General features: G+C 47.0%; 1 protein-coding gene across 2 annotated transcripts in view; it reads left to right on the forward strand.

Annotated features, from left to right (window-relative positions):
• LOC138303899 (piezo-type mechanosensitive ion channel component 2-like) overlaps nt 1-24,987 on the forward strand; it is a 733,706-nt gene that overhangs the window by 630,659 nt on the left and 78,060 nt on the right. For both annotated transcript variants that reach the window (XM_069243434.1, XM_069243435.1), the window contains one exon: nt 12,138-12,285. In XM_069243434.1, coding sequence (XP_069099535.1) covers nt 12,138-12,285 — 148 coding nt within the window. The remainder of the gene's footprint in view (nt 1-12,137; nt 12,286-24,987) is intronic.

Below are 24,987 nucleotides of genomic sequence, written 5' to 3' on the forward strand. Positions count from 1 at the left end.
GATGTGATGTAGGTGGAGGTTGGGGTGCTAGTTATATGTTCATTTGCAACAGCAGAACATGTGTATTATATCAGGAAAGCTTGTCCTAATAATAATGGTCACAAGTGGTTCTGTGTTCAAATCTTTTGCTGAGATAAACATCTGTTTCTTGCAAACTAAAAAGAGAAACCCTTGGTTTGTTGAGCAGCACGGACAAACAATCTTTAAAAATAATTTGCTGGGTTTCCCTGTAATGATGATATACATAACAAAATATAATATTGTTTCTGAGGGTACTTCTAATTGCAAATTCCTCACCTTGTTTTCCTCACCTTCTGAATACCCTAGGCGCCATACTGGACTCTGAGATGAATCTTACAATTCCCACAAGTAACATCAGAGTCATAATATAACTGCCACTTCCCCACGTTGATGTGTGTTCCTTTCTTTCTGGTCTTTTCAACACAGATCCAAAAGCACACTCCTGCAATTTCTGTCACCTGACAGTTGTCTTTCAAAATTCCTTTAATTTTTCCACTGAGCAAGGGATATGTCTCTCTCCAAAATGACTAGTTTTAAACCTTCCAACAATTGCCACAAACACGTCACTGATGGACCTTCACAAGGTCCGATTCTGGCATCGGGACTCCTCGCATGACTCTAATTTGTGTGATAACTGTGCTCAGATTAACTCAATGGCTATCTAGGACCCTAAAGCCAAGGTCTACATAGCTTAACACTTCAGAAAGACTTGGAAGGCTCGGTTCCTTGTGAAAGTAAGGATGTGTGCTTGTTCTTGAAGTCGCTGTCGAGTGAAGTTGTCATCATGCTCCAAGCCGTCAAGTAAGTTGAAGAAAAACAACTCGAAACATGGCTTCCCTTCTCTCTGCCTTTGTTTCCAAGAGAAGTCTTGTAGATGCCAGGATACCTTGAAGTCATGTTATAGGTGTCCCATCTTGGAGCCAAAGCCGGTGGTAGTTCTGATCCAAAGCTGCAGCAGATCCAGGTGGCCATGCTGCAAATCATTGATTTCCCATCTGGAGCACCTTCAGACCCCCTGGACCAGATGAGGCCTCTAGTCGGGTTACCTCCCCGATACAGACTGTGCCTCTCGACTCCATTCTAGGCTTTGCCATGTGTCAACACAGACAATGTAGGGAGAGTTTGCAAGCAAAATACTTGATTAGGCTGCTGTCCTACAATCACTCATGGACATGCCCTTTGATGGCACCCCTCTCTTCTGAGACAATGCGGGCTCGGCATTGGAGTGCTTCAAAGAGAGCACTTTCCCTCAGTCCAGCACCACCCACACAGTAGTTCTCCTGCACTCCTTTCAAAGCTTCAAAAGAGGCTTACAGCACAGGCCATAATAGATATTGCCTCAGCATCAACATACTTTCAAGCTTTTCGAGGCAGAGGTCAGAGATCCAGCCAACAGGGTCCGTGACCCCAGGGACAACAAACTTCTCAACTACTCAGACCCCCCCACCCTAATGCCTTGCCACTGCTAAAAAAAAAACATTAGCTTGCTGTCAGCGTAGCATTGTCACCCAGTTGGAGGCTGGATACATTTTTCCTCCATGGGTAGCAAATTATCACATCGGACAGATGATCATTTCAAATTGTTCAACATGGCTACGCTCTACCGTTCCTTCCCACTTTGCCAAAAATGCCACCTACACCACACCAACTTCCAGAGAATCACTTGTCCATTCTTCTGGAAAAGGGACCTATAGCAAGGGGGTCAGAGTAAGGTGTCAGGACTGGTTGCTACTCCTGTTACTTTCTGGTGTCAAAGAAGGATGGAGGACTATTAAAGATTTCTGTCCTTTTGAACTTCTTCCTCGGGAAGGACAAGTTAAAGATGCTCACTCTGACCTACGTTCTGTCTACCCAGGATCCAGGAGACTGGATGTGGCAATGGAACTCCAAGATGCCTCTTTTAACATCCACATCCTGCAGGCCCACAGTTGGTGACTGCAGTGCCAAATAGACCACAAGCACTTTAAGTTATTGGTGCTCCACTTCAACTTTATAAGCACCATTCAGGTAATAATGAAAGTGATGGTGGTGGTCGCTGCCCAACTTCGGAGGTTTGGAATACCAGTTGTGAAGACTACCTCTATGACTGGACCACTTCTTGACAAAGGCCAGTCTTCTGACATGGCTGGGATTCTCCTTCAGTATGCCAAAGTCATACCTGACTCCTACATAGACTCCTTTTCATTGTTGCCATCCTGGACAGCGATTCTTGCCTTGTGGATCTGAAGTATCATTGGACCTAGCACCACCAGGGGAATCTCTTAGATCCCATCCACTTGTCGGAGGAAACTGCAAAAGATCTGCAATGGTGGCTGGACCTCAGGTGGACCTGGGGCAGACCCTCTCTCCCTACTCCACCCATAACTAACATTTGTGACGGATTCATTGTTGCTGGATTGGTGGGGGGGCGTCTAGGAGAGGTGTAGGTCAGAGGACTTTGGTCTCTGGCAAAAACCTGTCTTCACATTTTGCGGTTGCGGGTGATTTGCTTGACACTAAGGCCCATATTTAACAGAAAATGACGGAGTGCGACGCTCCGCCAAAATTGGCAGTGCGGCGCTCCGTCATTTTCACAACGTAGGGATGTGCTGCATTTAATTGAATGCAGCGGATCCCTGTGTTGTCCCCTGCGCTGCTGCTAAATTGAGTTGTCTAGCGCCAGCGCAGGTATCCTTGCACCATCGTGCAAGGATGTCTGAGTTGAGGTGTCCCTTCCTGCACATAAACAATTACTAATGCCGATTTGGCACTCCTGTGTGTGATGTAGAATACAGCATACACAGAAGTGCCGAAGCGTCATTTTGAAATGATTGTTTAGGTGCAGGAAGGGACACCTTCCCGCACATAAACAACCATTTCTGGCATTTTGCTCTTCCTACGAGTGCTGCACAATGCAGCACACATAGAAATACCAAAAAACGAGGAGGAATAAAAGTATTCCATGTTGCGCCTTGCTAACGCCACCCCTGGGGTGGCGTTAGATTTTGGCGCTGCCTCAGGTTTACGAAAACTCATAAATCTGAGGCAGCGTCAAAATGCAATGGGTGTTGCTGGGGCACACCCACAGCAACACCCATTGCATGTCCCTTCCACACAAAGGGCTGCATTTGAAAGGGCCGTATTTACAAGGTGGCGTTAAGCCACAAAAAGTGGCTTAACACCACCTTGTAAATACAGCACAGGGCATTGCGCCACCGGATCATCACAAAAAATATGCCCCTAAAAGCTTTCCTTTCATCAGGGAAGAATGGGCAGAGGTTCTCACAGACAACACTGCCACCATGTGGGATTTAACGTTTGCCTCTGCCAGAAGACTCTTGCCTTTGGAACTGTTGGATTGTTAGGGCATTTCCATGATTGTCCAGCTCCTGACAGGATCTTTAAATGTCAGAGCAGACAAACTCAGCTGTCATTTCCTAGTAGTTTATGAATGCAGGCTACACTCAGATGTGGTCTTCTGAAACAGGCCATGTTTAAACAATAGCGAGAGCTCTGGCTCGATCTTTTTGCCACTGCCAAAAATGTGCCAGGTCCAGCTTTTGCGCTTTGGAGTTCCCAAAGCAGTTCTTGCCTTTCAGTTAGACTGGAGTTCTTACTCCTGTATGCTTTCCTACCTCTAAATCTCCTGCCCAAAGTTTGGAAGGAGATCAAGAATAACCGGACCCAAGTCCCCCTAGGGTCTTTTGATTGGTCTAGGAATGTGTGGAACCCAGAACTTCTGCCCTGGAGGATCTGCTGTCTGAATCAGCGCCCTCTTCAGGAGGACCTCCTGTTGCAACAGTAAGGCAAGGTCCCAAGCCTGCCCAACTTACACCTCCATGCTTGTAGATTGAGCTGCAACAGTTGATCTCCCTTTTGATGTAGAGAACATGATTTTGCAGTTTCCTGAAAAGCGTTTGCTATTTCTATTTGGTGTTCATCCTGGTACATCAAAACCTTACAGACCCAGTTATTTGATGTTCTTCTTTTCTCCTTAACTTTATTCCAGCAAGGTTATTTGTCAGCCTATTCTGCAATTGCTTGATCTGCCATATTGGTTTAAATCACCTGTTGTGATGTGTTTTATTTAAAGGGCTGATCCATGTGTTCCTGCCAAAACTCTTTGTGATTCCTTACTGGGACCTCAATCAGATTCCCACTTTCTTGATATGGACTGTATTCAAGCCAGTGCACAGTTGTCCTCCAAGGTTGCCCACAGTTCAAATAGTGTCCCTCATTGCAATTTAATCAGCTTGTCTCATGTCCACCAACCGCACACCATCTTCTTTCTGGTAAGTTGGTTCTAAGGACCAAGACAGTATTCTTCTGAAAAGTTGTTACACCTTTCCATGTTGGACAGTCTATCACCTTGCTGATGTTCTTCGCTCCTCCTTATCCATCCAAGAAGGAATAGACACCACATTGCCTAGATCTGAATACAGCTCTAAGTTTCTACATCGATAACACTAAAGATCACCGATTGGAAGATCTGTTCTTATGGGTTTCTATGGCACAAAGAGGGAAGGGCAGTGCAGAAACAGACCACCACCAGATGGATTGTTCTTTGTATAAAGAGCTGCTATGGTCTGGCTAAGAAACAGCCCCGTGAAGGCCTTCGGGCTCATTCCACCAGAGCCAAGGCTGTTACCACCTCAGTGGCATGTGGAGTGCCTGCTTAGGATGTCTGCAAGGCTGCGACATGGGCATTTGTTTACACGCTCATGATGCTCTAATGCATTGGTGATGAGGTCCAGCGGGAAGGGTACTATGTCTGTTCAGTCCTGCAAGATTTCTTGCTCTGAGCCAATTCAAAGACCAATCATTTGGGTCTGTGAAGATGATGAGGAATCTCAGGAATCTGCAGTTTGAAGTATCCATCCGAAGAACCTTCAATAAAAATCTTTCTGATGGATACTCTATCTAACCGCAATTTCCTCACCAATCTCCCTCTTCCCTGTTCTGTGGAATGGACTCCTCTGGCCCATACTAAAATGATTTCAGTTAGAGATCTGCACAGTGGCACAATCTGATTAGTAGGGCTTCGCTTCCGAGGGTGTGGAGAGATAGCACAAGAAATTGACATCAACATGGAGAGATGGCAGTTATACTGGGCCCGACATCTTGTCGGGGTGCGATGGACCCAACACTGAGCTGCGTAATGGCACTATGTGATTCAGACTTCTAGCCGCAGATTCCTTACCTTAGAATTATCCCCAGGCGTCAGACTGTATCCAGAATATTTTTCGGGAGCAGTACTCCTGCACGGTGGTAGGTGGCACCATTCACCTCCGTGTGGTATCATCCATCCCGAAAGTGACGAGCGTGGTGCCTATATAGGTGCCACTCCAGCATGCTGATGTCAGTTCCTTTCTTTCCACACCAATCAGCGCAGATCCAGGAAGAGCCACCCCTTAGTAATTTTTTTACTAAATCTTTTTTTTACTTTTGTCAAAGCCTTTTTGAGGTTTTTTCTCCTCGTGTGGCAGGATGTCACCAAGGAAGGATGGCTTCAAGCCCAGCGGCACCTGTCACGATCAATGTCAGTGGCAGAACCCCACCTTGTGTGCCTTTGGGGTCTCGAGTTCGGCCACAACTCGAAGGCCTGTGCTGATTGCCATGCCATAAACCTGAAGACCTTGAGGTAGTGATCCCTCAAGCTCCTGGTGGCTCAACATGCGAGTCCGTGATGATCGAAGTCCCGGTTGAGGGGAAGGTCCCAGGAGGGGTTGTGAAGTCCAAGATCCTTTTCGCACTCAAAGTTGTCAGGTCACTCAGGTAAGTTACACCACCAGAAGAAGACAAAGAGATCTTCTACTGCACCCTATCTGTCGGCCAATGAGATGAGGGGCAGGGCCAGACTGGAAACCCAAAGCATCCCTGGCAATTTTGTCAGACCAGCCCCCGGGTCAGGCAGGGGTGGTGCGGAGAGGGGGGGGAGAAGCACTGGTGGTTTTGTTCTTTTGTTACTGGGGGCTGATATTGCTGCAAAACCAGACCCAGTAACAAAACCAGCCCCCACCACTGAAAAACCACCCCCACCCTTCCAGCCTACTGAGAAAAATGCCTGATGCCGCTGTGGCCAGTCAGCCCTGACAAGGGAGCATCCACATTTAAGGCATGGCTCCGCAGTACAGCCAGTGCCTTGGCCGTTTTTGCACATCCCCGAGTTTCCAGGAGCCGGAGTGCCCCCTGCTCAGTTAAAAGAGTTCTGTAGGGCCATGCACCTCATATTTGGGTGTCCCATTCCCTCTGGTGTGCCTTGGGGCATCAAGAGTATGACAGGGGCTCATTCTGAGTCTGCACAGGCATTTACCATGGCAGTCAGGTCCCTGGTATCCATTCCTGGATCAAGACTGACGTGGGATGTGCCATCTTGACCTTCCCCTGCACAGTTCCCCATCGTGATGCTCCCGGTGCTGCCAATGCCATCCTCATTCTAATCCCCGACTCTGATATGGAATGGGAGGGGCGTCGTCCAGTGCTGACTTTCAGCACGGACTAAAACCGTGCCTTTCAGGTCGAAGCCTGAGCCCTATTCTTATGAGCTGGGACTCAGGGAGGAATGGGAGGGGTCACTGGACCCTGAAGAAACCAGCCTTATGATACTATGGACAGGTGTGAGGATCTGGTTGAAGCCAGTGGACTGGACACTTCTCCAGATACTGGCATGCTTTTCCCCCTACCATAGCTATAGAGAAGGGAGCGTCCTTCGAAACGGTGGTGAAGAGGGTGGCCAAACTTCTCAACCTCAGCCTACCCTCAGTGGCAGTCAAGAGAAACGTCTTGAAGGAAGTGCTTAAGCCTGGAATGTCCCCATCAGAACTGCTTTTCATTTTTGACATCCTGCTTTGGACACTAACCAAGCCCAGCACAGGGGTTCCTGTGAACAGAATGATTGCCCGCCGCCACTGCTCCATTCCTGCGGACCCAAACTTCCTCTCACAACTTCCCATCCCAGAGAGCTTGATGGCCCAGCCTCCAACTCCCATGTACGTTCTGGCGCATTCCCAATCGCACCACCAGATCGGGAATCCAAGAGGCTGAGCACCTTAACACCTTCGTTGCCAGGCCTTTTCCCCCTTAGGTTCCAGGCCTTGTTTGGCTATTTGGGGTAGTTCCCGCTTAGGCCCTCATAACTTTTTGTCCACATAAGCTATCCACACCAAATTTGCGTCCTTTTTTCCAACATCCTAGGGATTCTAGAGGTAGCCAGAGTGTCTGGGTTCCCATGGAGGAGACCAAGAAATTAGTCAAGATAACAGTGAAAATTTAGTTTTTTCTGAAAAACTGGAAAAAGGTCTGCAGAAGAAGGCTTGTGTGTTTTTCACTGAAAATGACATCAACAAAGGGTTTGCGGTGCTAAAATCACAATTTTCCCAGCTTTCAGGAACAGGCAGACTTGAATCAGAAAACCACATATTTGTAACACAATTTTGGCATTTTATTGGGACATACCCTATTTTTACTATTTTTTGTGCTTTCAGCCTCTTTCCAGTTAGTGACAGAAATTAGGGTGGGAATCTGGAAAGCTTAACATTGCTGAAAAGTAGGCAAAATTCTAAATTCAGCAAGGGGTCATTTGTGTAGATCCTACAAGGTTTTCCTACAGAAAATAACAGGTGAAATAAAAATATACTGAAATTGAGGTGAAAAAAGCCACTTTTCTCCACATTTTACTCTGCAACGTTTTCCTGCGATGTCAGATTTTCAAAAGTAATATACCATTACATCTGCTGGACTCTTCTGGTTGCGGGGATATATAGGGCTTGTAGGTTCATCAAGAACCCTAGGTACCCAGAGCCAATAAAGGAGCTGCACCTTGCAATGGGTTTTCACTGTACACCAGGTTTACAGCAAATCATTTGGTGAAATATAAAGAGTGAAAAATAGTTATCAAGGAAACCTTTCTATTTCCAAAATGGGCACAAGATAAGGTGTTGAGAAACAGTGGTTATTTGCACATCTCTGAATTCCGGGGTGCCCATTCTAGCATGTGAATTCCAGGGCATTTCTCAAATAGACGTCTTTTTTACACACTGTATACATTTGGAAGGAAAAAATGTAGAGAAAGACAGGGGTCAATAACACTTGTTCTACTATTCTGTGTTCCCCCAAGTCTCCAGATAAAAATGGAACCTCACTTGTGTGGATAGGCCTAATGCCCGCAACAGGAAACGCAACTTGGACACATCACATTTTTACATTGAAATCTGACTTGTTCTTTGGAAAGTGCCTAGCTGTGGATTTGGGCCTCTAGCTCAGCAGGCACCTAGGGAAACCTACCAAAACTGTGCTTTTTTTAAACCTAGACACCTACGGGAATCCAGGATGGGGTGACCTGTTCCCCAGAATCCTCTGCAAACCTCAAAATTTGGCCAAAAAAAAACACTTTTTCCTCACATTTTGGTGATAGAAAGTCCTGGAATCTGTGAGGAGCCAAAAATTCCCTTTGACCCAGCATTTACTCAAGTCTCCCTATAAAAATGGTACCTCACTTGTGTGGTTAGGCCTAAATCCCGCGAAAGGAAATGCCCCAAAACACAACGTGGACACATCACATTTTCCCAAAGAAAACAGACCTGTTTTTTTGCAAAGTGCCTACCTCGAAAATTCGTCAAAAAAAACAGAAAACTTTTTCCTCACATTTTGGTGATAGAAAGTTCTAGAATCGGAGAGGAGCCACAAATTTCCTTCCACCCAGCATTCCCCCAAGTCTCCTGATAAAAATGTTACCTCACTTGCGTGGGTAGGCCTAGTGCTCGTGAATGGAAATGCCCCCAAAACACTATGTGGACACATCAAAATGATCAAATACAAAACTACCTCTTTTTTTGCTGGGGCAGCACCTGCGCTTTTGGTCCTGGGCTCAGCAGCCTTCTAGGGAAACCTACCAAACCCAAACATTTCTGAAAACTAAACCCTGAGGGAGTCCAGGGAGGTGTGACATGCGTGGATCCCCCAGTGTTTTCTTACCCACAATCCTCAGCATACCTCAAATTTTGCTAAAAAAAACAAACACATTTTTCCCACATTTCTGTATGGGATCACGGCACCAGCACAAATTTCCTACCACCCAATGTTCCCCTCAGTCTCCTGGTAAAAATGATACCTCACTTGTGTAGGTGGGCAAAGTGCCTGTGACAGGGAAGAGCCAAAAACATGTTGAAATTGAGGGGGAACCAAAGCGGGTCCAAAAGAGCAGTTTGAAAAAAAATGCTTTTAGGCTGACGAGTGGGGCAGAATTTTTATCGATATAGATGCGACAATGCTGACTGGTAGGAATTTTGTGGATTCCTGCAGATTTCGGAAGGTTCCATCACAAAAATGGTGGGAAAATCTGTGATTTCATGCAATGTTGGAAGTTTGCAGGGCATTGTGGGTAAGAAAATGGTGTGGGGTGCATGTGAAGCACACAACCCTGGACTCACCTAGGTGTTTAGTTTTCAGATGTGTCTGGGTCTCGTAGATTTTTCTACATGGCAGCATCCCAAAGTCCAAAAAGTGCAGCCCTCACCATTCCAAGTGGAACGATTTTGAGAGTTAGACAGGCTCTCATGGCCCAAATCTAAATCCAAAAGACAAAATAATCAAATGTCCTCTTGCTTGCTGTGGGATAAGATGTTTTAGTGCGCGGGGAGAGCTGAAAGACTGTTACCCCCTTCAGTTGGGATGGGGGCATAACCATGCCTACGCTGGTTATTAGCCTTCAACCCACATTTTTTTTTTTTTTTATTCCCTGGCATCTAGTAGGCTTTTTGCCCCCCCGGGGAGTGGATCATGGGTAATTGCCCCATCTGTCCACCGGAGAGCAGAACAACTTTGTCCCCATTTTGTTGGGGTGGGGGTACGGCCATAACCCCCACCCTCTTTTAAAAAAAAAATAATAAATCTTCCCTGGTCTCTGGAGGGCAGGGGAGCCTTACAAAAATAGGGCGATCTGCCCCCAAAAGGGGCAGAAAGGGCCAACAGTAAGGTGCCCCCAAGGGGAGTGACCCTTGCCCAAGGGGTGGCCCCCCCAAACAGAACACACACACACACCAATCCCTGGTGCCTAGTAAATTCTGTCCCTTTGGGGGCTGATTGGCCTAAGAAAAATAGGCCAATCTGCCGCCAAGGGGGGCAGAAGGGACCTAAATTAAATAGCCTTCCAGGGGAGCGACCCTTGCTTGCAAGGCCTTCAGGCTGCCCCTTCGGGAAGATCTTGTGTCACAGCAGCAGGGCAGGGTCCTCCACTCTAACCACTCAACTCTTTACCTTCTTGCATGGATACTGAGCGGCAGCAGTTGACAGCTTCCAACCTTCCTTCTGAAGTCGGAAACGTTATCTTGGCAGCCAGGTGTCTCTCCACCAAGATGGTATACACTTGCCGTTGGGGAAAAGTTGTGGAATTTTGTACAGAAAGACAGTTGGATCCCCTTTCTACTCCTTTTCCCAGGTTCTCCTTTTCATCCTTTCCCTTGCCCAGCAGGGTTCTGCTCTGGGCACTCTCAAGGGCTGTCTCTCTGCTATTTCTCATTTTATGCAGCAGCCTGACCAGCCATCCTTCTTCAAATCCCCTATTTTAAATAGGATCTTGAAAGGTTTGCAACATTTGTTTCCACCTTCCCCTTTCATTATGCCCTAGTAGGACCTTAATCTAGTCCTTAATGAACATTTGCACAATTGTCCACTCAGGCTCCTTACCATCAGGACGGCTTTTCTCGTGGCTGTAACATCTGCCCTAAGACTCAGTGTGCTTTAAGCCTTGTCACCTAAGCCTTCCTACTTGATCTACCCAGACAAACTGGGGCTAGGCACAAGAGCTTCTTTTCTACCAAAAGTGGTCACTCCCTTTCACGCAAGCCAATCACTTTTTACACCTTCCCACATCCCTCTAAAGAAGTGGAGCAACTTATCTGTCTGGACCCAAAAAGAGCATTGCCATTCTACCTGGACGACCAACTCTTCATTGGGTATCTGAGAGCGAAGAAAGGGGTGAGCCGTGCAGAAGCAGACCCTCTCCAGATGAATCATGCTCTGTATCAAGATCTTCTATGCAGTGGTGAAGAAGCAAACTCCTGCAGATTTGCATGCTCCCTCCACCAGGGGAAAAGCTGAGACCATTGCATTAGGCCACAGAGTTCCGGTCCTGGACATCAGTCAGGCATGTGGGCTTCCTTGCACTCATTCACAAATCTCTATTGCCGGGACAGTCACGTCAGTCGAGATGGGCATTTTGCCTCTTCAGTCCTACAGGCCTCTTTGTATAATACTCACCTCACCTCAGGGGATGATACTGCTTGGTTATCTATTCTAAGGTCAGAAATCTGCAGCTAGAAGTCTCTGTCAGATAAGCAAGTTACTTATCTTTGGTAATGCCTTATCTGGTAGAGATGTATCTAGCTGCAGCTTCCTTACTGACCCACCCATCCTCTCCACCATTGAAAGGATTTCTAGGAGCAGGGCTGTTACCCTTTCAGGGCCCTTGTTCATCCACATCATTGGTCAGCATTCTTCGTGGCTTTGCACTTCTGGCTTGGGAAGTTGCAAAACAAACTTAGGTCAGTGCGCTGGGGTGGCGTCTATTTAGTCACTGCAGAAACCACTTCAGGTGTGGAGGATGCCACACAAAGTCAACCGACGACACCTCCTGGTGCCAGAGGTACTACTTACGAAAACATATCCGGATCCAATTTGATGCCTGGAGATAATTCTAAGGTAAAGGAATCTGTGGATAGCTAGAGTCTCTACCAGAAAAGGTGTTACTGAAGGTAAGTAACTTTTTCTGCCAGGGTACTAGGGAATTCATGAGAAAAATGTCCTAATCCAGCATGGCACCTATGGGTATTCACAAGGTGAGAAATCTGTGGTGGAATAGTGTCCACCAGAAAGGGCGTTACTAAAAATAATTAAGTTGTTTGTTTGGATAGTGTTCCAGAATATTACTGGGTTAACCAAGCATTCTAAATGCCAGAATCACAAACCACAAAGATGTTCAGTTCACTAGTCTCAGAAGAATGAAAGGCAGAATCAGCCTGGCGTGGTTGCTGGTTGAAACTTGGACCTGCAAGTTACGTACAGAACCATGAAGTACCATACTAAACTCATACAGCTAGCTTACTGCCTTTGGAAATAACCTGTTCCTTTAACAACACCAGGTTTCGCCTCGTGCCCTTCTTGACAGAGATGAGGGCAGTTATGGACTGGGTTTGGACCGACACCACCCTCTCCCTTTCTAGCTGGATCTGCGTGGAGGACATTTATGCCAACATCTTCATCATGAAGTGTGCACGTGAGTCTGAGAAGGTAGGCCACTCCTATGCTTGTTAAGGTTTATTGTTTTAGTTTCAATCAAAGCTGTTTAGATTCTTGTTACACTAGCCAGCTCTGCTGCATTTCAACTTACATGCACCAACCTGACACACATCACTGTGTGCTAGAATCTCTAGCCCAGTATTAAGCACTGTGTCCTTGGCATGCCATTCTCATCCCAACAATACAAACGTGGTACAGCACTGCAATTTTGTGCTCATTCTTAGAGCTTTGGTAGTAATATTTTGCAACATATTGGGTAAAGACAGGAACTCCCGGAAGTCCATTTAAGCCACAGGCTTTCATTTCTATGGAAATGTCATTAAACCATAGAATATGGCAGAAGATAAGGCCCAATGTAGCTGTGCTATCCACCCATATCTTGCCCAGTTGTGATTCACATGGTGAAGTTCAGATGTACCTTAATTGACTTAGTACTTGTGTTATGTACCTGTCACAGACCCTTTGAAAATGTGTCATTTTTCCATACGGTAATCCAATATAGAAGGACCTTAAATTGGACGTTGAATAAAAACCTTTGGTGCAAAGTCTTTGATGCATTTGACTTTAGATAACGCAAAAGTAATTGAGGAATAATATTAGAAAAGCAAAGCTTTCTCCCCCGTCCACTCTCTAATACTTTATTGCATGAGCAGCTTTAAGGTAGCTTTAAATGGTATAGTTACAAACCACAAGGCATACATAAATATATGCGTATGCTTGTACAAGTCTTTTGGCTGGGTCCTCTATGGATTTCACAAAGTCGGCATCAGTCTTAGATTTAACCGACCAAAGCTAACAGTTTGCCAGCATGCTCATTCTCCTCATAAACACAAACAAGTTGCTGCAACCCAGTCAAGATCAGACAGCAGAAGTTAGTTAAATCTCCACCTTCGACATTTTATTTTTAACTTTCCTTATTGATTTTCAGCCATAAGCAATCATACGCCACATACAAAGAATAACAAGTCCAATGTAGGGCCAGAAACCTGTTGATACTGACACAGAGAGACATGCAAAGGTATACCAATGTAACCAACATTGGCTAAGGATGTCAGTGGACCGGGCCAGCCAGGGAGTACAGATCATGAATCTGACCACATTTTCGGCTATGCATAGAGTGAATGTGATGAGGTGTCCTCCGCCGGGGGGTTCCAGGCTAGTCTGGGGAACCACCATAGTCTTGAGGATTCACCAGTTTAGGCTTCTCCAATATCAATAAGTAAGCCTGGAGCAGCTGACACATATCCCTGGGAAGGGAACTCAGTGGTTGCAAGGAGGAGAAGACCTTGCTAGTAGTGTTCAAGTATATGAGGCCGTGGAGCCAATTCTTTATTGTGTGGAATGTTTTAGACCCCCAAAGCAGCACTATTTCTCGTTTGGCTAATAATAGGGCAATAGCTGCAAATCATTGCATTAGTTTAGGGATTGCTGCTACATATCCCAGGAGGGCCATCTGGCGATCCGGTGCAACACTGATATCAATCATAGATGAGAGCATTAAAAAAAATCCCTCGGGTACTCTGACACCCGATCACATGTCCACGCCAAGTGGGCAAAGTCAGCGTGTTCAGCATGGCATTTCAAACAGTAAGAGGGTCGGGTGAGATCAAGCTTGGCTAGGGCATTGGGTGTCGTGTGTTCTGCGAAGAAATTTGTAATGCAGTACCTTACGTCTATGGCTGAGGGATACTGTCCGTATCTGTGCGCAGGATGCATACACACCTTGTCCGAGATCTCATGTCCCAGGTCTGCCCCCCAGGCCTCCCTCACCCACTGATCATTTAGTAGGAATTGTGCAAGGCAAGAGTGGTATGGTTTGGATATGAGACCGTCACTAGAGTCTACAGTGGTAATCAAGTTAAGCGGGGTGAAATCCGTGGGGGGAAGAGTGACTGTAATGTGCTTTGTAGATGACTAAGGACAAAGTGATACATTTGGGTAGCAGCTGTGAAGCGGGGGTCTCCGTTCGCAAAAATATGTGTCCATCTAGGAAAAGGTTGTCAATGGTGAGCAGATGATGGGAGCGGAGGGTGTGGTGTACTAGTTTTCCCTGTGTAAGCAGGAGCCACTGGCTGTCGTCCAGAGGGAGACCCGGTGAGTATAGTGTGGGAGATGCGAGTAGGTGCTCTAAGAGTCGCACGCCCAGCAGATTGTAGCTTGAGGTTGAATGTCCGTAGTGTCTAACGTGATGCCCGATGGGAGCAGGGCCGTTAAATGAGTGGAGAATACTAGGTCCCTTTCTAGTATGTTGTATAATAAGCAGGCGTCAGGATGGTACCAGTTATAGGTGTAGTGGCATTGTGCTGTCAGATAATCTAGTTGAAAGTGGGGAACACTGAATCCCCCTCGCTCGTAAGGGAGTGTGAGGATCTCCCATCATATATGGGGGTGTCTCCCGACCTATATCAGTCGAGTCAGTAAGCTCTGGAGTGTTCTGAAGAAGGAGTTTGGAAGCGGAAATGTAATGTTAACAAAGAGATATAAGAACCGTGGAGTACCACCATTTTCATCAAGGCCATACGCACCGCAATTGACAATTGTAGATCCAGCAGTCTATCTGAGAGTTCAGTTTGTCCACAGCAGGGATGTAGTTCATTTGTTCTCGGTCGCTGTGTATTTAGATGCCTGGGTATTTAACCTGATGTTTACACCAGGTAAAGGGAAACTTGCAGGTCATTGGGGTGGTATTGTCGCCCTGAGAAGGTTCTGAAACGGGTGATCTCAGTAAGCACGTGACTCAGGTTGGTGGCAGGGTAGCGAAGGAAAAGGAGGATGTCATCCGCGTAAAAGGAGACCAGCAAAGGCCTGGTCTTGGACTGAAGTCCTCTGTGTAGGTGTGTCTCACGTAGGTGCAGTATCAGTGGATCCATCGTGATAATGAATAGAATGGGAGAGAGGGGGCATCCCTGTCTCCTCCCTCTAGTAATATAAAAAGCTGTGGTCAGTGTGCCATTGATAGGAAGGAGCGCAGTCAGAGAGTTATACAGCATCATTATCAGAGTGGCAAAGAACAGTGGAACACCGAGTTGGCTGAGGGTGGCGTCCAAAAATGACCACTCAAGCAAATTAAAGTCCTTCTTCACATCCAGCAGGGCAATTGCCTTAGGGGCTCTGGGTGATACCATATGAAGAGTCGCAAAGAGCATGCAGAGGTTGATGGATGTGGATCTGTGTGGCATAAATCCCAATTGGGCCGGTGGTATAATCTGATCTAACAACAATGACAATTGATTTGAGACTAGTTTCGCAAGAATTTTGTTGTCCAAGTATAAGAATGTCAGGGGTCTATGTGAGCCTCATAGCGTGGGGTTCTTGCCCGGCTTCAGGAGTAAAGTGATCACTGCATCTCCAAGCGTAGGGGGAAGTACTCCCTGTTCCATTGCCTCCTGACACATGTCGAGGAGGTGTGGGTCAAGAGACTCTTGTATGTCTTATAAAAAGCACCTGTGAAGCCATCCGACCCAGGTGCTTTAGAGCCGTCCAGCGCATCTGTGGCTAGTAAAAGCTCCTCCTCAGTGAAGGGCTCTCTGAGGAATTGTTGTGCCAAGCTCAGTCAGACCATAGCCACATCCTCCAAGTATTATAGTAGAGCAGGGGAGCTGGAGGTGGTCCGAGCAGTGTACAGATGTCTCTAAGAGTCAAGGAATTGGGCCTCAACTTCCGTAGTGTCAGAGACCATAGTACCATCTGGCCTTTTTATCTCTGGGATGTAAGAGGTGGATCTAGGGGGGCAGATGAGTTGGACCAGTGTTCGGCAGGCCTCTCGCCCTCACCATAGCAGCGTGCCCTGGCGTATTTACTCAGACATTTAGCTTCACGTTCTGCGAGGTCCCTGAATTAGCCCATGAGGTGAGAACTAGCCTGCAACAACATTGCAGCGGGATTAATAACATGACCACTGTCCAGCTCTGTCAGGGCACTTTCTACCCGGGCTAGCTCCCGATGGACAGAGCACGGCACCCCTGAATGTTTGGAAATGATTATTCCCCTGATGTAGGCATTGAAGGCCTCCCATAGCATGAAACTAGATGGGGCCAAAGGTGCGTTGAGGTCGAAATATTCAGTAATGGCTGGGCGGACCTCATCGCGGAAAGCATTGTTGTGCAGGGCCACCACAGGAAAGCACCATGGGCGCTCCATATAGTCCATGTACGGGGTGTGCAGGTCAAGTCGATCAGGTGAGTGGTCTGAAAGTGTGAATGGTAGATGGGCTGTGCTGCCATACCATGTCATGACCATGAGCTACAACAGCCAGAAATCTATCCGTGACCAAGTGTTGTGTGGGGCGGAATAGAAAGTATATGGAAGCGCAGTGTTGGTGGATATTCGCCATGGGTCACGCAATATGTCTCAGAGAATCTACAGAGTATGTGGCTTGGTGGAGGGATGTGAGGGGAGTAGTAGATTGGATGTCTGGTGGCTGCAGCTGTAAGAACCAGTCAGCAACCATGCCAGGGTAGGTAGCTTTTGCAGGGTGTACCTCTAAGGTGACCCCTGGGTACATTTTATAATAAATTTACCATTCTGAGTTGTGTGGTGCCAAACAACCCAGGGTTCTGAGTGGTCATCATGTTGCTGTGAAACTCGTACTGACCAGTGTCCAGCATATGCATTTAAAATGGCTGCTCTGTTTACTCACTATGTCCCAGGTTTGGCAAGGACACAGTGGGGGCATATTGCTCATGCAGCTATGCCCTCACATACAATATAGTGCACCCTGCCTTGGGGCTGAAAGGCCTGCCAGAGGGTTCACTTACCTACATGGTATGCAGTGTGTAGTGGACAGGGTACACAGGCAGTGTGCCATGTCGTTTGCATTTTAGGATTGCACCAGGTCAATCAGCCTGCCATTGCAGTGCTGGGTGCATGACCCTAGAGGGTGGCACAATCAGTGCTGCTGCCCTCAGGGACCTACCCTTAGTACCTCATGCCCTGGGTACCCAAGTACCATTAATTAGGGACTTATAGTGGCAGCTAAAGGTGTTGCCAATTCCCTTTGCAATTTTTAGGGAAAAAACACTGGCACTGGGAACCTGATTGGCAGGATCCCAGTGCACTCCAGTTCAAGTTGCATCCAGAAACCAGGCAAACTGCAACAAAATACCAGTTTCCCACAATACGATCTAGACGGCCTGCTATCGTATCAAATCTGGCATCGATTGCTGGGAAGCCTGCGCGGAGTTCCGCCAGTATTGCATTGAGATTGCCTGTCAGTTCAACATCGTCTTCCTGGTGTACCCTCTGTTCCAGCACTGCCTGTCAAATGTGAGCCTGCGCTGATTGGGGTCTACTTTACCCATGGTCGTGTGGGCACTTAACAGAGATAAACGTTAGCAACAGTATTCGATCAATGACAGCTGTTTGGGATCACTGTGTGTCCTTTGCAGTGGAAGGTGTAGGAGGGTCTCATCTGGGACACGCAGGTGCGCAGCACCCGCCCCGCCAGGGGGTTCGCCACTAGAGCTCCGTTCAGAGTGCAGATAATGGATGGCTCAAAGATGTACCAGGGAACGGTCTCCCACACTGCATGGCGAAAGGAACACATGTGAAACGCGCCTCCCGGGTGCCCTTGCCCCCGCATTGCTACCGCCACAGAGTGGTCGCGATGTGTGTACGCAGATCATGGTCCGTGCACCCCTCTGTGTTGGGGCAGCCAGGCGGGGGTTGCAGGACGCACACGCTGGACCTGCCATACCCAGGCGGCAGTCCCAGAAAGTCAGGGGGGCCTCCGGCAAAGTCGCTGCAGGCCGCGCTGTTAGCAGCCCAGGAACAGCGGGGTCACGGTGCCAGCTGCAGAGTAGCAATTGCAGCAATTCACCCCCTCGGCCCAGGTCTTCATTCCGCAGCATCCCCTGCATGGCGCGGGTGGCAGTGTCGAGCACCAATCTTTAGGGCAAGCCCAGGTTTGTTGTAGGGAGAAAGTGGAAGGAGTCCCGCCGTTGCACGTGAGCCGCACTGCACGGCTCGTGTGGGCCGTGCCTCAAGCCTGCCTGCATCCCCTGTCTCTGCATGGCTTCCAAGGCACAGCGACCACACATAGACCGCAAGCCATCAGCGGCTCCGCCCCGGTCCTCAAGGGCTTCCAAGTCACGCCTCCACAAGCCAGGTGCCGTCCGCCATCTGGGCGTGCCGATCCTCACAGAGCTTTAACACAGCGCAGCCATCTTGGTCGTCAGCGTAGCTCTCACATAAAATTCAAAGAAATCACCAAGATTGAAAAATCACTATTTGTAAAAACTCGAAAGTCTAAGCCTTTCAAAAAATTTAATAAAATTAAAAAATTAAATCTATATGTCACACTGTACCTGGCTGTGAAACAGGTGTATTTAAGCAGAAATTGAAATCACCCTGGATTCATCAGGCTGAATCAGGCTTAAAGGTGGCAATAAAGCCTGCTGTCTTCGAATACCTTTTCTTCTTCTGTATCTGGGCATCTAATCCTGCATTCTGGATGAAACTGAAGTCACCTCTCATAATAGTAGGGCCATTAGACTGAACAGAAAGGGAATATAATTGCAGCAGAGTCTCACTTTTGTCAGGAAGAAGAATATAGGAATTGACAAAATTGCACACACCCGTCCCAACCAAGCCGCTGACCCAAAGCCATCTCCCTAGAGGTACAAAGGTAATAATCTCGACCTTCAATGTGTGTCTACAGAAAATAGCCACAGTAGCTGAGGAGAACTGAGCCTGTGAAATCCACAGAGGTAGTGAAAGCCTAGAAATGTTAAGATTATTCGTTTTAAGTTGGGTTTCATGTAAAAATATCACATCTGGGTTGAGGGCGGCTAGCCTACTTTCAGCAGCACAAACTTTTCACCTGTTATTAGCCCCATTAATTTTACAATACACAACCCTGGCTACACCCGTGGTGAGTCTCCCATCTAACTATGCAACTGTTGAATTTGAACCAAACTTGAAACCAATAAGATACTGCCGGGGCATATTTATACTCCGTTTGCGCCGGAATTGCGTAGTTTTTTTTTACGCAATTTCGACGCAAAACTAACTCCATATTTATACTTTGGCGTTAGACGCGTCTAGCGCCAAAGTCCATGGAGTTAGCGTCATTTTTTAGCGTGGACACCTACTTTGTGTTAATTATATGCAAGGTAGGCGTTCCCGTCTAAAAAATCGACTCCGAGGCATGTGCGTCAGATTTATACTCCCGGGCAAAAATCACGCCCGGGAGTGGGCGGGTCCAAAAAAATTACGTACGGCGCTTTTGCGCCGTTTTTTAGCGCCTGCAAAAGGCAGGCGTTAAGGGACCTGTGGGCTCTGAAGGACAGGGACATTAAAGTAAGTTCAGGTAAGTTTTTTTTTTTTTTTTGTGGCATAGGGGGGCCTGATTTGTGCCCCCCTACATGCCACTATGCCCAATGACCATGCCCAGGGGACAAAAGTCCCCTGGGCATGGCCATTGGGCAAGGGGGCATGACTCCTTTCTTTGCTAAGACAGGAGTCATTTCTATGGGGGTTGGGAATGAAAAAAAATGGCGCAAATCGGGTTGAGGCGAAAAAATTGCCTCAACCTGACTTGCCCCATTTCTTGACGCCCAAGCCCCATATCCCCCTACGCCGGCGCTGCCTGGTGTACGTCGTTTTTTTTAACGCACACCAGACGGCGCCGGCGGCTAACGCCGGCTAACGTCATTCAATAAATACGGCGCCCGCATGGCGCTTCAGAATGGCGTTAGCCGGCGCTAACTTTTTTTGACGCAAAACTGCGTTGGCGCAGTTTTGCGTCAAAAAGTATAAATATGGGCATGCCATTTTTCAGTTTGAAACACCCATGTGCATCCCGCCCCTAACCATCCTTATCACCTCTACCCTCACATTCTGCTCCCCTACTCCCATATCTTCTCGCAGAGTGGTGCCTGCCCTGCACCAGAAAAGTAGGAGACCCACCCTCCAACAGGGGACGCCATGGAAATGCACCAAAACATAGACAACCAGGGAGGGAGCAGTAGGGTTACAAGGCTTCTCATGCAGTGAAGAGATCATTTTGCAGAGAAGATCTGGAGTCTGCACAGGGATGAAGTCCAAATAACAATTTCATTCCAGACCTCTAATAATAACCTGTTTATATAATAGATTAGAAGACCAAGGAGGAGGTGGGAGACTAAAACAAAGGTGAAAACATTAAGTAAATGTGCAAAACGTGGGTCTACTGAAATTAAGGGTAGCCTCAGTTCTACCATAACTCCTGGGTGGATCCATTATATTACAGCCCAAAGAAGGCCATCATGAACTTGGCAACAATTGTTTCTAAAGATAAACATTTATTTATTTGTTTAACTCTGGCTAAATTAGTAGAGACTTATGCTAAGCATGTTGTTTTAGGGTTCTGTTTGGTGTTCATGCTTGCCTCAGCTCATTTAGAACAGAGGTTAACTACCTTCACACCTTCTCCCTCCCCCTATTGCCCTTTCTCCCAGATGGCCTAAGTTCATCCAGCTCAGCCGAGACCTATTTCCCCACTGTTACAGTTCAATTACAGCTACTAGACATAAGATTCATCTCCACCATCCCTTCCAAGCCACAAAGTCACTACTTAACGTTTGAGTAAAATGTACACTGGACTACAGCAGTTGTCTACTAGAATAAGTTCTCCATCACTCATTCAATCCCTTGTCAAAATCATTATCGTTGTTAATAGGGCCCTGATGAGTCTCTCCAGACAATCAACATCTTTATTCCTTGAGCACCTAGCAGACTGGACAAACGCAGGATAGTCTACAAATGCATCAACATAGTGTTAAAATCCATTAATGGCCCATCCCAGCGCTCTCAACTTCTCGCATGCAACATCCTGGCTTGCCCTTTTCGAGCTGCAAACCAAGACTTCTCACTTTTCATAAGGGAGACTGAGCATCCTCAATTTGTTGTTCCTTCAAATTACTATAAACCTTTTAATGGAATGACCTCTAAGGTTAACTGAGAGCCACACCCTCCCTTCCACAATTCACATGTTCTCCAAAGATCCATCTCTTAAGTCTGAAAAACATAGTCAGTTGATCAACTCTACTTTCTCCTTCACAACCCTTTGGTACCGACACCGCTAAATGTGCCTTCTGAATAATAAATAAGAATATATCTATATGTTGGTATTTCTAAAAGGCTCTATGAACTATATTGTTGTTTGTTTCACAGAACGTATTTCTGTCTCGTAGTAGTGTTTCTTTGTGACTCCCTGACAATTATACCTCTCTTGTACTATGTTACACACTGTTGCAGTGATTGATTTTCCTTCTGCCCTCTGAAGAGCAACACCATCTGCTATTTCTGTACATGGAGTAAAGACTGTATATACTGAGTTTTTAGTTTTTTCATATTGGCAGTTTAGCCCTAGTAGGAGCACCGTATCACGCTGTTTTTACTGAAATGGGCCATAGGAAGGAAGTTGCAGATCACTTCACATTGTCTACATCATTAAAAGAATGTGCCTTTTTATGAGCATTATGGGCAGTGTATAACGGGAATAAGCATGATGAACTGACCCTTTTTGGGGAACATCCATGCAATTAGCTGAATTCTGCAATAAGGATTAGTGTCAGGGTGGAAGAACACTTACACCTCCAACACCACATATAATAACACTATTACTACACCTACATCAAAACTGAAATGCCGGGCTGCACTTCCTAAAGCCTACACAACAACCTCCATCAACCACTACATCCTAAACCATAACCCACACCATTACCTACCACATGCACCAGGTGTAACACAGTCATAGAGTACCCTCTCCGCCAGCAGTTAAATCCTATACCACGGCCTGCAATCTTTTCTATACCTTCATTAATGTCCTAAACCACCAGCCACACCCTTTACTGCCACCCACTTCACCATGCATACACTCTACAACAGCATGAACAGACTATGCTACACCCTGCACAACCCAAAATCACCAATAGCATCCTACACCTGCCACTGTCTACACTGTACTTCACCTAGAACCAGCAGACCTGTGATGTACTTATCACCCCCATTCTACATCTACCCCATACCCCACCACTGTACACCACCTACACCATTATCTAAAACTTTAAACTATCCCACCGCTCAGCTATATACAGCTGTACCATTACTTCAGTACTGACAACCATAAACACCAGCGCTTTTCTATCATTTACGTCTGTACCTATAAAAATACTGCCACCTACACTCTCACCACCATCTTCAACCTACACCACTGTACACTTAAAGATACATCCTACTATCCAAAACCTTATCTCTTCCCTCCACCTCAAAGATATAGCAGTAACTATACTATATACTTAAACTGTGTATATCATACACCTTATATTACCTGCAACCAAGTCCACAATGTATGCCTTACTTCACCACCTAGACTTCATACCACCCTCTATACAGCTACATCTGCTCTACTCCACCATCTGTACTACAGAATGCACCTTCTACCATTGACAGCCTCTACCTTTACACCATCTATACCTTCCAACACTCATGCCCCCAGAGTACCTACGTTTTCCAACACCATCTTTTCTGAGTAAGTCTTCTAGCAGCATATTGCTCACCATATGAATATTCCCCAGGCATCAGACTGGATCTGGAAGCTTTTCATTAGTGCCTCTACGGGCTGGTGGGTGGTGCAGTGCAGCACTACACTGACACGATTCCACTCTGGAAAACTAAGTGTTGAGCCTACATAGGCGCACTCCCACATGCTGACATCAGTTCATTTCTTTCTGCGCCACCAAACATGGATCTGGAGCTACCGCTTGTCTCTTTGAGACCCTTACCTCACTCCAAAATGTTTTTTACAGTGTACAAGGGGCATGTCTCCTCCCAAAATGACAGGATGTAAGCCCTGTAAGTGTGCTGCAAACAAATGTCTGTGACCAAATTTGTCTGTGGTGTCTAGGGTTGAGCGACGCAATTAAGGCCTGTAGTGAATGCCTTCATTGAACCCAAAGCCCATATGAGACCACGAGGAGAAGTTCTACATCGTGAGCACCAGAAGGCTCCACAGTGAGACTGGTCCAAGTCAAACGGCCGATCCCAGTCCTGTTCGAGATCCAGAAGTCATCAGAGTTGGTCCAGGGTCGGTCTTCCTCTCGATCCAAATCTTTGGGCAAGTTAAAGAAAAAATACAAGAAGCCTAAGTGGAACTCGGTCCCTTTCCACCACTTACACTCTCCTGGGAAGGCACAGGGGCAGCATCATATATCTCATTCTCTCTTCCAAAGGCATTCGTCTTTGGAGTCGATCCACAGCTTGTTCTGAGTTTCCGGGGCCGTCCACCTCGCCTAAGCAGCTCAAAGAGTGCTGCGTGGCCATGCTCCAGCTCTTCAGTTCCCAGCTGACTCCCGCTAATACTCCTGCGGGCCTTACAGAGATGAGAGGATCTCCACCTCAGTTACTGCTAACAGGTTTGCCCTCTTCACCACCTGGATCTTCCAAGCCCATAATGCCAACTCCATCTCCACTCTGACTTCACCCCCGTGCCATGGTCCACGCCCCTTACTGTCACATCAATACCGATGCAGACTGTTGTTGCCAGAAGAGAAGGCCCCAATTGTTTTCTCTTATGCTGAGTCGACTCCTGTTTAGCCTTGATCGAAGTCATGATAGACCGCCATCGAGGCTCCATTTCACCCACTTGAGTGCCACCACAACAACAACAACACATCCTGCATTCCGTGTTTGGCACAGACTTGGCTAACGTTTAGATGCAGGTAATGAGACTAGCAAACTTTACCATGAGGAGAATTAGTATCACAACCTGCAGGAAGCTAGTAGCCTTGATAACCTCCCCTGAGTCCTGTCTCCTCTCAACCACTGAGTAGAGTGCTTTCTATGTCATAGTTGTGCACAGGATGGCTGAAGTCCTTGACCTCCAGCTCTCCACCTTGGAGATCAAGACCAATGTACTGATGGCGTTTCTTTTAGCCAGGGCAATTATCTACTGAGCCCCTCTTATAATTTTTGAGGCCCTCATGGATACTTTGTTGGGGGCATGGGCCAAAGCTAGCTGTGCCCTCAGTCAACTGCCAGATTGCACAACACCACCGCCCCAGACAACCCTGCATTTTATCTCATCACCCCTCACCTGAGAGCTTCATGGTGTGGACATCTACTAGCAAGAAAAATTTCAACACATTCTCAGGTATTTTCCCTGATAGGAAGTCAAAACAAATGGAGACATTCAAGAAGAGGGGTTTCTCATCCACAAGCTTAGTACTCAAGTTAGTGAATGCCAGCTGCTTGCTTGGGCACTTTCCCACACCCTTTGAGACTCAACTGCTGAAGTCCTCTGAGGTGTCTCCGACGATCTCTCACGGGTCCTTGCTCAGGCCATATAGGACAGTTGTAACGCAGCCAACTTCACCATTCGTTGTGGCTTGGACACCACTGATTCCATTGGTGAGCCATTGACACCATTAGTGCCATTCGACGCCACCCTTGGCTTCGGTCCACTGTTTTTTTAAGGTGAAGTCTAGTCATCCCTCATGGACATGCCGTTCGATGGGACTCACCCACCTTGCCAGCTCCATCAGCCCTACTTTTCTTAACATGGCTTCGGCAGAGGTAACCCATATCATGAGCCAATCTAAACCTGGCACTGCGCCCAGCAGTTTCACATCAGACAGGTGAGTCCTGCAAGTTTTTCAGAAGAGCTATGCTTTCCCCTTCCTTTTTCACCATCACATCATCCGCCATCCCCCC

Source organism: Pleurodeles waltl, chromosome 7 (genome assembly GCF_031143425.1).
Source record: "Pleurodeles waltl isolate 20211129_DDA chromosome 7, aPleWal1.hap1.20221129, whole genome shotgun sequence".
Lineage (NCBI taxonomy): Eukaryota > Metazoa > Chordata > Amphibia > Caudata > Salamandridae > Pleurodeles > Pleurodeles waltl.